We start from the raw sequence: 16,290 nt of genomic DNA on the forward strand, positions 1-16,290 counted from the left end.
GTGGTGCACTCTAAGTGTGTACTTAAGCTGAAGGAAAATATTTATATAATGATGGGGTCAAACATTCCTAAGATGACACTCAACTCAACATGGTCAAAAGAATCATAGAAAAGGTTATTTGCTCTGTTGAGCACAAGGGTAATCTTTATATGTTGTAAAGAGTGATAAGGAGGATCCTTTTACTCAATTTGAAGAGTTGAAAGAAATGATTTGGTCTCTCTATGTACTGATGACTGGACATTGCCCTCAACCTTTTCTTTTTTCTCTGTTACTTTTTTCTTTCTTTCACATAAACAGATTCCACTCCATTCACTCTTCTCTTTCTACTAGTGTGTGAAAGCTGCTACAGAAATTGAATCATTAGGCAAAGGGAGGGAGCCACCACTATTATGAACATGTGAGACCATTGTTTTGTTTGGGGCTATGCTCTACCTTTGTTGGTTGGGACCTCACGTTGGTGTGCAACCATTTGCTTTTCATCTTTTTGAGAGATGTGAGATTAAGAAAAATCACTGTTTTCTTTTTCTTTCTTTTTTTTTCATGTGGTTGATTATTATCAGGAAACAAAAAATACTTACTTACATGTCACATTCACATGTATGTGCTTGATGTGCATTTCAGTATATATGGTAATTTGAGCAGTTAAAATGATACTTTGTTTTTTATCGCCATGGCTTTTGTAAGAACTTTATATAGGCCCACCAAAAAGGAACACTTTGTTGGTGAAAAATGATGTAAGGATAGAAATCATGCATTTGTTAGTACGCTTTCATCAGAAACAATGTCATGTAGGATATACTTAGCATTTTTTTTTTTAACAAAAATGATTTATGTTTGAACATTTTTACTCTTAAAATATGTATTGTAAAATGCAAATACATACTCTTTTTTATCCCACTTGATCAATCTGAAATTTGGAAATAAAACCAATTTTCAATCAAAACATAGTGTTTAGATTGGCAAAGTGTAGTTTTTGTCAAAATTATAGTGGCACACAAACTAACATTTAATAAGAACATGCATGTGTGCTTGAAAATCGTTAACATACGAACCTACTTTTTCCACCCCAAAATCATTTTGAAAGTACACATTCAAAAAGTTTTTTTTTTATTTTAAAAAAAAAAAAGTAAAAATGTCATCCAGACGTAAACTTTCAAACAAAATTAGGGTTCTTGTCCTGTCCAAAAATACACTTATGGCAATTTTTAAGATATGTGGGGGAGGACAAAGTTGTTTTCTAAATAAACCTATAACACATGTTTCGTAGACCAAATGTTTGATATCCGAGTTTTATATAAATTCTAGTTCACATTCTGCAACAATGAAGGGATTTTATCTCAAATTTACATTCAATCAAGAAAAACTAAAAACCATTAATCAGTTTAAATCACATATAGAAGAATGTTTTATAGAAACCTATGGGTTTATTGTTCTAAAATATGAACTCATTGAAGTCGCCAAATTTCACCAGCACTGGGGGCAACAACATACGCAAGGTCACATGGAAGCCAGCTCCACATTATGATCAATAATTTGAAACGTTACACCTTAACAATCTATCGTTGGCTCATTGCTTTCCATGCAGAGAATATTATAAAGAAAATTTGTACACTGTAAAAGAAGAAAGTACATAAACCAAGGTAATATCATCCTAAACCATATAATTCGATTAGCATATTTACAGCTTTAAGCTACCTAGCAGTTGGGAAGACAAAAATGCCCTTGTGGGCTTCAAAACAAAGAAGTTACTACATGGATCAATCAACCCTCAGCAGCCAACCAAAAAATAGCCATACACCTTCATAACTCCACACAGAGCCATCGGAAGCTAAATGTGAAGTGCTACCATCATCCATACCAATGTTGATCTGAAATACAATTGTAACAAGGATCTAAACCATGAAAAGATATTTCAGATCATCAACAGTAAGCCGAGTTCCAGAACCGCCAGCATGGTCTTCGCCAAATGCAGATGCCACCATTTTTCTCTTTTCTTCCTGCCGGATACAGGCCAACACAAAAATAACATCAGAATCTATCAGTGCTCAACACATACATAAGTGTATACTATTACTATCCATTGAAATTAAAAGTTCCCCGGAGATTGCAAAGCTCACTAAACCCATAAAAGCAAGAAAAAACACTGTATATGATAACTCTTCCTGTATCGTTTGGAGGAAGCACCCCTGCCAATTAAAGTGGCTAAGGATTTTTATGAGATCAATGCCCATTGGACCATGGAAGAACATGACTTGATCTCCTAAACCCTTGAAAAGAATGCCAAAAAAAAGTCATCTTTCAACTTATATAGTTTTCGTTTATAAATTTAAAAGGAAAGCAATAATGAGAAAAGGAAAAGAAAAGAATCCCCTCATGACGGAGCTCGGAAAGTTACATGGTATTGTCAATCTACTGTAGGCAAACAATCCCACGACTTGAACCCATGACCATCCTAGTCACATGGCGACAACTCTAACCCATTGCGCCAAGATTCCCCCCGGCCCGTCAGCAATGATAGAAAAAGAAAGGGAAAAACAAAAGATGAACTAAAAAACAATTCCAAACTCACAAATCACCTCAATTCCCCCCACTCGCTTCTAAGCCGAATTACTGGGGACTCTAAATTCAATTTTTCTACAAAGTATAACCTCATATTGCCACATGAAATAAAAATTAAACTGATAGATATTAAACCTGTAGAGCCAATATTCTATCTTCAACTGTATCTTTTATGGTGATCCGTGTCACAGTAACAGGACGAGTCTGTCCAATTCTATGAGCTCGATCAATAGCTTGATCTTCAGTAGTTGGATTCCACCAAAGGTCCAAAAGAATAACATGACATGCGGCAACCATATTTAAACCAAGGTTTCCTGCTTTTAGTGACATCAGCATAACAGTAATCTGAAAAGAAAAAAATCAAGTGAGTCAGCCAACAAAGAAAATCTAGGTTTACACATTTGAATCACAGTAATAATCCAATTTCTGGTATTAGTTTAATTATACTGATTAGCAGTGCACTCAGGGTTATTGACGTAATGAAAAAAGCAGATTTAACTTCTCGGTGTACTTCAGCTACTAACAAACAGGTTCTTACATCACATTTCTTGGTGTCATTTATAGATTTGAATAAAAAGAAGTTACAGCTTTAACAATATTGGGGATGGCCAAACCTCAGGATCAGTATTGAAATCCTTAACAGCTCTGTCCCTCGCAGTAAGAGTCATCCTACCATCAAGTCTCCTGTATTTGACGCCAGATTGCTCCATTGATGTCTCGACCAAGTCCAACATGCTAGTCCACTGAGAAAAAATTATAGCCTTTAGTGGTCCTCCAGATGTGCACTCTGAATATTTACTTGTGTGTTTTGTAACCTTGACATCTGAATCAAAATCTTCAATATCGGAATCATCAGAAGGCAGTGAATCTCTATTGCCTTCGGGGGTATTCAGTAAGCCAGGAGTCTTCAATTTACAACTTGACTGCAGAACCTCAAGGACAGCTTTGATTTTAGATGAGCTGTACTCACTGTTCTGTACTAGGGAATAATCAACAAGACTCGAGTTGCTAGAACTACTACCACCAAGATCGTCACAGAGGCAACTCCTCAAAGTTGCTTTGGAGAAAACAAGATCTTCCCCAAGTTGTTCTTTACAATGAACTGCAGGGCACATATTATCATCACTTGTCAAATGTTCTGACACGCATTGATAACAGAAGACATGGCCACACATCGAAATAACAGAGTCATCAGGTGGATCCTGTTGAAACCATAGTATAAATCAGCCAGAGCCCTTAATGACAATGCATAGCTACTGTTTACCACTCGGCAATAACAGGTTAACAGAGAAATAAAATTCCAGACATTCAGATAGAAAATTATAATAAAAACACAAGTTCAGTAATCAATCAACAAATTGATAAATCAGGGTCTCAATTAAGATGATCAGCCCCCCTTGAAATCCTTTATCTTCATCTGAATAAACTTCCTTTTTCAAACAACAATTATTAAATCACATCACCTGCTACCTGGTAGTTTTGGATTGTGCTACATAAAATACCCATGGAATGCATCCCCCCTAAAATATATCCTATAACTACTTTATGATGATGTGGATTTTATTTTGCCACAACTAACAACTAGAACTCCTTAACTTTGACTTGTTTCCATCATAATCCATGACTTTCTTACAATGAAGGTTTTAAGTGTTAAACTTTGCCTGATTTTGTGAACAAAGTGTATTTATAGTGTTCCAAAAAGACTAATAATGTGACGCTCCTAAAACATGCCCAGAGTAAACATATGCTTAGAAACATCTGTTAACAGACTTAATCATATATCAAACCATCGAGAAGTGTACCTCCTGATATCATTCATTAGACAAATAACATAACATGTACCATAGGAAGAGTAAGACTTGTAAGATATGCAATCAAAAGGATCTATACCGGATGTTTTAAGGAGGCACAATTGCAACAAAGGAAACCAATAATGAAATTATCATATCAAAATTAACTCACATTGCAGACACAGCATATAGCTGAAGTTGTTTCCAGACTATTAAACAGGTTGATCAGCATCTCCTTTGGAAGCTTTTTTGCCATTTCAACAGAATCTTTCCCAACAGGATCAGAATTATATTCTTTAACAAGAAGCGGGTGATCACAAGCCTGACGGAGACGTAAAAGCATTAAAAGAATATTTGCGTAGTTTTGATTTACTGTGCCAGCAGCTGCATATGCCTGCAAAGTACAAGCATTCATTTCAGAACTACAAATTTGGAACACATCCATCAGCATAGAAATATCAGATGAACAACAATGTCATATAATTTGCAATTGACTTGACCCAATATCAAAACAAATTTCTAGACACTAATTTTGAAGGGAAAACAAACAGTATCATTACATTATGTCCAACCAAGTTAAGATAAGCAATATAAAAGGAAATAAACCTTAAATTGAGAACGTGAATCAGCTTCCAACTTCTTGTAGAAGGCCCGCTCCTCATAGGAGAAATCAACCTTCTCCAGATTAATTGTTTTAGGAGGCAAAGTGATTATAGGCTTGCCATCAAGCAAAGTTCCTAGACAAATAAAATAATTTAATATGAAAAAACAGAATAGACCAATAATCACCCCCATACAGTAAATATGACACCAACTTCAAAGAAAATCAGGCTCACTCTAACCAGTACCTTGATGATGTCCACTCCCTCAGCCAAACAATATTATATTTCTTTATGGTAAAACAATCCCAAATTCATTATTATACACGATGGCCATAGATTCGTTAAAAAAGAAATCAAGGATGAGTTCACTGAATAGAAGAAATAATTCCATCATTCAAAAACAAGAAAATTTAGTCAAAAAACTGAAAATTTAATAAATCGAGAATGTAACAAAATAAATAAATATGTCTAGCATTCTGATGGGAATTTCAGGGAGGGAAGAACAAACGACATGAAATTAACACCAAATAAATACTTGGTGTCGACACCACTACAAAACCCTCAGCTAAACTTATCAAAATTATGGAAGGTGGCTTGCATGGCAAGAATTCTTTCCAGGATCACCAGTGACTCGCTTTTCATACTCACTTAAGACTTGACATCATTACAACTGGACGACGTTGTCCTGTACAAGAATGAACGTGTGCTGATACTACTGTGGTGGTACCAAAGGTAGAGAAGGAAATGAGAAAAAGAATCGATGAAAAATTATCTAAGTCATGAACTTTAACTAAAGAGGAGATCAGCAACAATATTGCAATGACACTTAAAACCTAAATCAAGCCAGGAAAACGATAAATTCATACAATCTATCCAATCAAGACTTAGCAGCCAGATTATGAAAAAAGAAAAAATCACCTTTTGTACGACGTAGCATTATGGCCCTCAAAACTGCTTGAAGTTTTTTGTAACCTTGAATAGAATTTCTGGATATTGGGACTTTTATTGTATTGTAGAATGATTTATACACAGCATAAGGATCATACTTCAGGAACCTAAAGTAGCTATATAAATCATCAATGGTATTCTGAATAGGCGTGCCAGACAAGCACCACCTTCTTTTTGCCCTAAGGCTGGAGCAAGCTCTGGCCATCTGAGTCCTATGATTCTTTATCGTTTGAGCTTCATCTAGAATAACCCTAAACCAACCTACTTTTGCAAGAGCGCCACCGCAATCGAAAGAAGAGCCATCTAATCCCTTCCTACCTTTTTTACCCTTCTTACTTCCATTATATAGCTTTTTCCTCTTTTTATTGCCAGAAAAATCGGAGGATAAGCCAAACTTTTCCCCGTCTTTTTCATCAATATCATCCTCCTCGACTAACGGTTGTTTGGGAACTTCATTAGTCACAAGAGAGTATGTTGTGAGAACCACATCATATTTTGCAAGTTCAACAGGATCCTTTGTCCTACTGCCCCCATGAAAAATCAAAACAGAAAGCTTTTCATCTCCAACTTTCTCATCAAGCTCTCTAGCCCACTGCCGAAGAACACTTGCAGGGCAGACAACCAGTGTACCAGCAGCTGGCCTTTTCCTACCTGGGGCCTGTGTTGAACTACTCGGTTCAGTAATAGGTTTTGCATCATTGGATTCTTCATCATTTTTAAGCTTTTCCTTTTCCACATCAATACTACCATTCTCATCATCATCATCCAAATTCAAGGCTTCAGCTTTATGGTTGCGTGGATCATCTGTTTTCCATTTTATCTGTGATTGCCTTTGCATTAGGATGAGAGCAATCGTTGAAATTGTCTTTCCAAGACCCTGTTTGAACAAGGTTATAAAGTTGAGATAAAAATGCTCACAGTTAAATATCAAGTGCTTGTCATTAAAAAATGATGATTCAAAAATAACCTGATCATCAGCCAAAATCCCCCCCAAGCAATGCAAACTCCTGTTTTCCCTCTGAAGCATCCAAGCCAGTGCAATTTTCTGGAATATAAGGCGATAACAAATAAAATATCCAAAATAATAATAATAATAATAATAATAATAAATAATAAGAGCAGTTATGATAGATAGGCCGCAATACCTGATGTCTCATTAGAGGTACAGACATTATACCAGCAGGTAAATCAGCTTCTTTTAATGGTTGACTGATATCCTGCAACAACCAAATTCACCACTGACATTGTGTCCCAATAACTCTCGATGATAATAAAGATTAATATATGACAAACCTCTGTTGTCAATAGCGGTCTAACGCGGCGCGATCGCGGCGCGGAGCGGCTGAAAACAGCCTAGCGCGTCAGAACGCGACCGAGTCGCGCGTTAGGCAAAAGCGGCTCAACGCGAGCAAAAAGCGGGTCAACGCGGGCAAAAAGCGGGTCAACAAAAAATCTCATCAGAAACCACAAAATCTCATCTCTGTTCTCTGTTAATCATCCTTTTTTTTACAGTCAAAATGAAGAAGAAAGGGAAGAAGTGAAAGATTGATTAGAGATCTAGAGATCTAGGAATTAATATGATCAAGATGAAGACGATCTAGAGATCTAGGAATTAATATGATCAAGATGAAGTCTAAATGTGAATGCAAAATAAAATTTTCTCATCTATATTAATACTAAATATATTTTTTTCATACTTTTTTAGTCCTTAATTAATAATATAATATTTAGTTTTAGTGCCCGCGTCATGTAAAAGCGCCCGCGTCGCGCCCGCTTACCGCGCCGCGTCAATTTTTGGGGTGGCCGCGCCACGCCGCGTTTCCGCTTTGACAACTATGTGACAAACTGAGAATTTAATGTTTGAAGCGTCTTCCACATATCATATTGATGCAGAAGAAACAACAATAAAGCATAAGATTAAACGTCAAATCATCTCAACATCATTTATTAAGTTTTTTTGTGGTGCTAACTCGTTGTATTATTATCCCATACACTTGGCAGATTACTGTCATCTACAATTACTATTTTAAATGGGTGTTATGATAATTTAGTTTTGTATTTTCAATCCTAGAGGTATTTTTGTGCCATTTGTGTTTCATGGGCTAGAATTGTTGTAGTTGAGATAGGTGTTATTCGCTTTTGTACTTTTTGAAGCATGTCCAAGTTTCCCTTATGGTTTCAGTATTAACAGGAATTCCCCTAAATCACATGTTCACAAACATTAATGTCATATGTTTCTACTGTCCTGTATCACAGACATTAATGCAATATAAATATATAAATATATGTATGTGTGTGTGTGCACGCGCGAGTGTCTGTGTGTGTGCGTGATAATAATAATAATAATAATAATACGTAGTAGTAGTAGTAGTAATAAAATAATAATAATAATAATAATAATAATAATAATAATAATAATAATAATAATAATAATAATAATAATAAAAAGATACGGCAGTGCTCTTTATAGAGGACAAATGTATAAAGTAAGCATGCTAACGACATTACAATCAGTTAGTTACAACTAACTATAACAGAATCAACTAACCGAAGTAACTAATAGAGAACCTACTAGCAGCAGCTAGAAGGTATTGCACAAGCTAGATAGCCCTGCTAAAAAAAACAATATTTTCTGACATGGCAACGGAGATCGAAAAATAGTTTCAACATCCTCTGATAAAAACAATTTTAATAACTGATGGGCATGTGTATGAGTATCATGTCTAGCATGTAAAGGAGTTCAAGCTTAATAAAAAAAAAGGAGTTCAAAACCTTCTAAGAAAGAAAAAAGAGGTACACCAAAAACTAAGAAGAAACAAAAAGCGAATGAGTTCACCCAAATATCCACATGCACTACATCTTAAACCTACCCAACTATCACAGGTTTCTAAAGGAGTCAACTTTAACAATATTTCACATATAACAAAAGAAGCTTCGCATATATGATTCACAATTAAGGAAATGTTTTTTATTAAGAGATTAAATTATCCTCCTCTCAAAAAAAGAGATTTGAAATGGTCTTTTCAACTAAATGATTGCCACTAAAACCTAACAAACAGAATATTCTTTCATACAACTTTGAGTAAGCATGTAAATACGGTGACAAACATAATGAAATACCTGTAATGCTGCTTCATAAATTAGTCTCTCATCAGTTTCAGGAGCCCTTTCATCACCTGCTCCAGAACGGTACGCAGATTCACTAGAACTAGCAAACGGTGGAGTTATAGCCTTTCCAAGCATCAAAGATGGAGGAAGAGCCCTGATCCCACCATTCTGATTCGTGAAACGATCTCCATCATTGCCTCTGCCAAAATTGTCACGAAAAAAGCCCTTCTCACCAGATGTGCTAGGTCCTACTCCATGATGACGATTCTTGTATGCATCATGCAGCTGACTGCTGCTTAAGTTATTTAATCTGTTATTAGGTGCAAATGACGAAGGTGGAAGAGCCCTTGTACCAGATGATTGAAAAGATGGTGGAAGGGTCCTGTTAAAAGCTTGTTGAGATGACATTTTCTCATAACCGGCACCATTGGAATTAGAAATTCGGGAATTTACTGTCTGATGCTGACTTGTGCTTCCATTGCTCGGACCAGGTTGATTATTGGGCTTAACTTGTGAATGATTAAAAACGTTAGACGAGCTCGCGTTTGAACTTTTTGCCCTTCTTGAATCTGTACATAATATAACATATATGATGATTACTGATTTATAAAGAAATTTCATTACAGGATATCTTCGATAAAAATCTTCCACCTGAATTCCTTTCAGAAGCAGCCCATCTTGGAAGAATCCTCCCAGGATCTACAATCACCTCCAACTCATCGTCCGACGAACTAATATATATACACTGATCCATGTAATCTAGATAACTATTTTCCCTTTCGTTGCCCAACCTAGAAATAGAACCATCAAATGCAGAGCCAACCTGTAGTCAAAAAGTATCATGAACATCTTGTTACACATGACATTAAAACGAAAACCTTCGCTAAATGAAAATGGTGTAACTCACCACTTTTGTGTAAGGTTTTGAAATTAAACCAGAAACCCAACCACCTACAAGAGCACATAGTCTCCAAGTTGAGTCGATAATATTGTCCACATTATCAAGCATTGGCTTGAAATCCGAGCCGCATTACAGTTTCCTTAACAAACAACCTATTTGCTAAATGGAGGAAATGCTTTTGTTTTCCCCCTTTTTGAACGTTAAAATTTACACTGCAAAAATTAAAAACATCCAAATCATGAGTATAACCTGAAGCACATCAAAAGAAAACGGCATTTATCTTGTAGCACTCCAAGCCACAATTCTCAGATACGTACGCCAAAAGGATTCATTATAGACATTAAAAAATCTGGTCAACAATCTCATTATTCCTTTTCCATAGAAATACAACCAATATAAAGTTAAAGGGACATAGAAAGGAAGAAGTATAACGCACACAAATACCAATAAAATGTTGTTGCTACCCAAGGTGAATATAATTGAAATCTTACTCAGAATTGGGGATGGAATATAAATCCTAACATGAATTGCAATATTATAAATCCTACCCATGGAACAATACTTTCTAGATTTCTTTAATTTGTGTACAAGGAGTTTGGGCCATACAGCCCAATGCCTCCACCGGCTAAAAAGAAGTAAAAGCAGCATTGAATTGAATTGGGCCCAAACCGGCCGATTTTCATTTCTCTGAAACTCTAGTCGCCCCGCTCTCTCTTCCCCTTTCTCGTCTGCTCACCGTCTCAAAAAATGAGTGCCTTTGCTCTCCTTTTCACCATCACAAACAAACACGCACGCACGCGCGCGCACACAGACTTCTGAACGACACGGGAGAAGAAAAGGCAGACCTTAAATAAACAGAACTTGCTCACAAGGGTAGCAAAAGAGAGAAGAGACCCTGAATAGGGTTTGTCATTCAACCTGGCCAGCAAACTGGTTGCAGATCTGAGACATTGAAATGCCAACGAATTGAAGATTTCACCAAAATTTCGATTTACCCAGGCAATTTCACCAATTCAACATGGGAAACTATTTTGTTTGGAATTGGATAGCTCAGGGAAAAATAAATCATAAAGTTGCCAATTTTACAAGGTAAATCGCGATTTTTTTACTAACTTACTGCTACCCTCAGAATTAGTCAAGTGCTGGGTCAGACATTTCCTCTTATGAAATTATTTTCCATGTGGAAACAATGATGATTTTGCTGACCAAAAGAGAACAACAGCAACCAAGACTTTTTTTAACAAGGTCTGGTCATCTACATGAATCTGACAAAAATCTGTTTCCGTGTACCCTGCTGCTTATCGGTGTTTTTACAAACCTTCTCCACACATAATCAAATCATTTATGACAAGAATCTACCATCTTTTCTACAATTAAATCTTCTCTACATAAAAAACTAATATTGCAAAATAATTAACAATACATTATCACTGAAGTAAAATGAGAAAACTCCACCCAAGCACGAATTGTTCGGGAGAACCCGGATTCATGGGATATTAGTACCAAAAAAATCCACCAGAGACAACATTAACAGTCCATTGCAAACGCAGTATATGAAACATTAATAAAGACAGTCAAATCCTTTGCTATGACAGCTTATCTAACATTATTAAAATCGTACTTATCGTGCTCAAGTGGTTAATGAGCTCCACCAAAGCACGAATCGTTCGGGAGAACCCGCGTCTGATTCCTAGGTGAAACAATTCATGGTCGGGTTTTACATACCTCCCATCCCGACCCGACTAAACTCCAGATTACGAGGTAGCCCCTTCCCCGGAACAGGAGGGTTAACACACAAAAAAATCATACTTAGACTGATAGGCTCGCGCCGCCACTCATTCCCCTTTTCCTAATGTGTATGCTATCTGCAGTTTTACAACCCAATCTACTCAAAAACCCTAGTAAACTTTCCCCACGTAAGGAGAACACACATAAAAAGAGTAACTTGAACAATATTAAAATCAGGGTACCTAATAATGCAGCCAAAAACCCTCATAGAAACAAACCCAATACCCCCTTAATCAATCAATCCTTGCAAAATTGCATGACCCATGTAACAGTTTAACAAATGCATGATGAAGAAATTTCATATTACAATGAAAATGACAATTGAAAACAAAAAACCAAACAAAGCAGATCAGAGTGAAATTGAACCTGAAAGGAAAAAATTGAGGCGGGAATCAAGGAAATCGGAGTGAATAGGGTTTGAATTAGCGAAATGTGTGAAAAAGGTTTGATCTTTGGAGAGGAAATTGAAGGATGAGAGAGAGAGAGAGACTAGGGTTCTACTTCAAAACGCAGTAACGGAAGCGTAAAAAAGAATCAAAACGACATAGATAGGTTTGTTTGAATTTCACATACCTAAAAACTGCGTTGTGCTGTGAAGAACACGAAATTAAATGAGAGAAATTTAAGGTTGCACGACTCGTACAACTTACTACTACTTACTACTCCCTCCGTCCCATATTACTTGACTTAGTTGACTCCGTCACGTATGCCAATGTACAATTTTAAACTTAAATTTCTTTAATAATCTAGTAGAAAAAATTACGAAAATTTGATATTTTGAAAATATTAATCGAGACGAATCTAACAACATCTTATATGCTATATTTTGTTTTTATATATTAGTAGAAAAATAGAGTCAAAGCATGTTACATGAATAGTACAAATATTCTAAATAGGTCAAGTAATATGGGACGGAGGGAGTACTACTGAGTCAGCCCACTTTTCTTTTTCTTCCTTTTAATTAATTAATATTTCTATTTTGTTAATAGTAAGTATATTTTGAATTTCTGGATATGTACTAACTCTGTCTTCCAATAAAAATCCATTATTTGATATTTCCATTTGAGTAAATATCAAATATTGCAACGGTTCGTCAAAAATAACAGTCGAAATCTCGATTTATATTAGATTAGATGCCCATAAAAAATAAACAATTTTGGTATTTATTGGTTGAGTTACTCCAAATGTATATATACAAAGATCTTAAATATGGAGTTCTTTTTTGAAGTTAATATGTTGGATCTTGAAATTAATATGTAGGATTTTGAAATTATAAGCAATAATTCATTTTTTAGATTTATTGAATAATTCATGTGTTTGATTGATGATATAGATTAAATGCATCAATTATTATAGTAATAATGAACAAATATTACCAATCGAGATTATGTTTAGGGGAAAAGGTAAATTTTATATTTACAAGAGATATAATTAACTTTTTTTATTAAACTGTTTTAATTAATCAGCAGGTTCCTAAACTATTTAGAAAAATAAATAAATAAGCCCCTAAATTAAAAATTGATAGCAAATCCTTGAATTATTTTAATTAGGTCATTTCGTTAAAGAAGTGTTGGTCAACAGTTAGTTAAATATTGACGTGACATATATTGTGTAAATAAGTCCCTAAACTAATTTTTTTTCAGAAGGAAGTCCCTAAACTAATTACAGTTTGTAACTAGATCCCTAAACTAATTTAAACATATGAAATGTGATTTATTTTGTATATATATTGTCAAAAAAAAATAAACACATTTTTATTGCCATTTCCGCATTCTTCTTCTAAAGACACCTTAATAGTTCTTCAAAAAAAAAAAAAAAAGACACCTTAATAGTTTGAAATCAACAATGCTTCTACAAGAGCTTGCTCATTCTCGTGAGTCATGTTATATGTCCAACTATATGAAGTATGAAGTCAATTAAAGAAGGCTAACTAATATGATTGTGCTTGTGAATTAAAAAAAAAAAAGAAGAAATAATTGTTAAATTCTACGTAGAAAAAAGTTACTTTTTGGTATTTCAATAGTCAAATACACAATTTCTAAGATAAAGTTTTTACTTTTAGTTTCTTAACAAATGTTCCAATGACACATGTTAACATTTCCCTTAAAAGAAAGATTTAGTGTTGTAGTCAAAATGAGTATTCATTGCTAATTTACTCTTTAATAATTTTACTTAATTGTAAATTAAACTTATTTAAGTTGTTCGGGTAGTGTTGGCATGGAACATTAGAATGTACTCTTTTCAATTCAAGGTGTCACGTTCAATTCTTCTCGATACCAATTTGAATGGATTAATTTAATTTCTTAAAAGAAATTGGTGGAAATTAGCAATGGAGATTATTATGTTTAGGAAAAGAGGTAAAATTTATATCTAAATGGGATGTAATTAACTTTTTAATTATTTCCTTGTAAAAAAAATAATTTTACTGACATGGAAATCGGTAAAAATATATACTATAATAAAAAAAATTATGCTAAATATATAGAACTACATAATTACGATTGGGAGTATATATTCCTTCCATTTAAATTTTTATTTATTTACAATTCGAAATTAAATTAGTTTAGATTTGATTTTTTTATGATTGACTTAAATATTTTACTATACTTAATTTAAAATTTAAATTAATATCATATCAAATTTGATTTGATTCAAATTTAAAATTAAGATTTTTTTTTAAGGAAAAGTTAAAAATTAACTTCAATTATATGATTAAGCAAAGAATAATAAAATTGTATATAAAAAGTTTGAATGAACGGTAAAATTAATAAACAAAATTACACAAAAACTTGATATTTTCTTTATATATAGGCATAGAAGATTACAAGATGCTCACATAACAATCACTTATATTTGATCATTCAAACTTATTTCTTGCAAAAGGAGATTAAACAATGGTTGGTGATAGTAATGTTATAGATGTGAATAAACAAAAGGAGATTAAACTTGATGGGGATTCTTCTAACAGTCAAGTTCGTTGTGGTAATTATAGGGATGATCTCAAAGTGTCTGATCAAGATCAAGACACACGCAATGAAAACTCAATGCCATCATGTCAAGAGGAGGAAGTTGTTGTTAAGAAAAAGTATGGAGGAATGACAAAGAAGCCTCCACTAATATCCAAGGATCATAAACATGCTTATTTTGATTCTGCTGATTGGGCTATGGGAACAAAGCAAGAAGCTCAACTTGAAGCACTCCGTCCAAAGTGGTATCTAACACATCAACAGGTTCGATCAAGGTCGTCTAATTATGCACCATCATATATTTCGAAGAAGTCGACGGTAGGCGACAATGATATTTAACCCTAAATAATTTGATTCAAATTAATTTTTATTAGTTTTACTACTATATTTATATTTATAGCGCGTAGACAAGTTATTGATGTTCTCATCTATGTGCACGTCTATTTATTTTTCCTAATAAAGACCAATGTTGTCATTCATTGTGACGAAAATTAAGCTTCATGTTGTTGACAAAATTCTATAATTTTTGTTTTGTTTTGAGAGGAACAATTTTATTTTATTTTATTATTATTTTGTATTTTATCTCCGTTTTTGCAGTCCACTGGTTTTACCGTATTTTTAATACATTAAAAATATGGTAGCCAATGGTATTTTCACAACTTCAGAATACATTAAAAATATCATCCTAACTTCAGAATACATTAAAAAGCCTACCATATTTTTAATTGTATTTTCACAACTTCAGAATACATTAAAAATAGTTTCTACAAAGCCTAACTTGGTTTCCCTAATGGATTCAAAGGATAAACCAAAAGAAACACAATTTACAGAATTTGTACGTTTGTTACATTCTGCAGCAGCCAATGGTAGGCTTTGGATTATATGGTAGCCAATGGTACGTTTGTTACATCTTTCATGATTAGATTAGGCATCAGACATGCTCTAACTACATTTCAAGCTGCAAACTGCTAGTATAGTTTGAATTTATAATTCTATAATATTACTTGGTGAACTCTAACATGCTCTAATTGCCTTCTAGCCATCAGCCTCTCATGACTTCCCATTTCTACAACCCTTCTATTCTATGTTGCAGCACTGCAATGCACAGTTGAGAGCCTGTGAGCTACAAAAACTGCCATTCGACCTTCCATAAGTTTAGGTTTTAGATATCACATTCATCTATCAGAACCGACGACCCTGGAAGTTGGGACATAAAGTCACATTTCAAGAGCACACTATCACAGTGTTCTTCCCCAATACTCTCTTTGGCCTACTATTGTAAGACTTTTGTCCTGCTGAGACTCATTCGGTTAAACTTCAGAAATATTGGGATATCAATCAGGTCTCATTAGGTACTTGAAACACACATTTCCTTTCACAATATCTGGGGTGAGCTAGTGTTTGTGCTATTGCAAGTGCAGTGATGATTACTACCATAGTCCATAAAGGATTTCATGATATCTCCATAATTTGATTCTTTCAATTCTTTTTTGACTAAAATGGAAGGCCATATTTGTAGGAGCAGAAAGCAAACAGTTGAGTCACTCCTTATGTAAAACCTGATATGGAGCCTCTTAAAAGTGGCTGCTTGTTAGTTTTCTTCAGCTCAGATACAAATCGAATTGATA

The 16,290-nt window shown here is 34.4% G+C and overlaps 1 protein-coding gene across 2 annotated transcripts; it reads right to left on the reverse strand.

The window, feature by feature from the left end:
- Window positions 1-1,564: 1,564 nt before the first annotated feature.
- Window positions 1,565-12,326, reverse strand: LOC146959319 (helicase-like transcription factor CHR28). Of its 2 annotated transcripts, none has more exons than XM_085740878.1 (12): window positions 12,270-12,326; window positions 9,915-10,120; window positions 9,659-9,830; window positions 9,020-9,576; window positions 7,045-7,116; window positions 6,867-6,944; window positions 5,870-6,776; window positions 4,956-5,086; window positions 4,522-4,743; window positions 3,174-3,761; window positions 2,695-2,904; window positions 1,565-1,997 (listed from the first exon to the last, which is right to left on the reverse strand). In XM_085740878.1, exons 2-12 carry the CDS (start codon window positions 10,014-10,016, stop codon window positions 1,893-1,895), a joined length of 3,144 nt encoding a protein of 1,047 aa, XP_085597004.1. In that variant the 5' UTR covers window positions 10,017-10,120; window positions 12,270-12,326; the 3' UTR covers window positions 1,565-1,892. The 2 variants fall into 2 exon arrangements, with proteins under 2 accessions (XP_085597004.1, XP_085597003.1); XM_085740877.1 differs by having other exon boundaries at window positions 12,063-12,326.
- Window positions 12,327-16,290: the final 3,964 nt, after the last annotated feature.

This window comes from Medicago sativa, chromosome 1 (assembly GCF_051527215.1).
Source record: "Medicago sativa cultivar Bolivia chromosome 1, Bolivia_mono, whole genome shotgun sequence".
NCBI classification, from domain to species: Eukaryota; Viridiplantae; Streptophyta; class Magnoliopsida; order Fabales; family Fabaceae; genus Medicago; species Medicago sativa.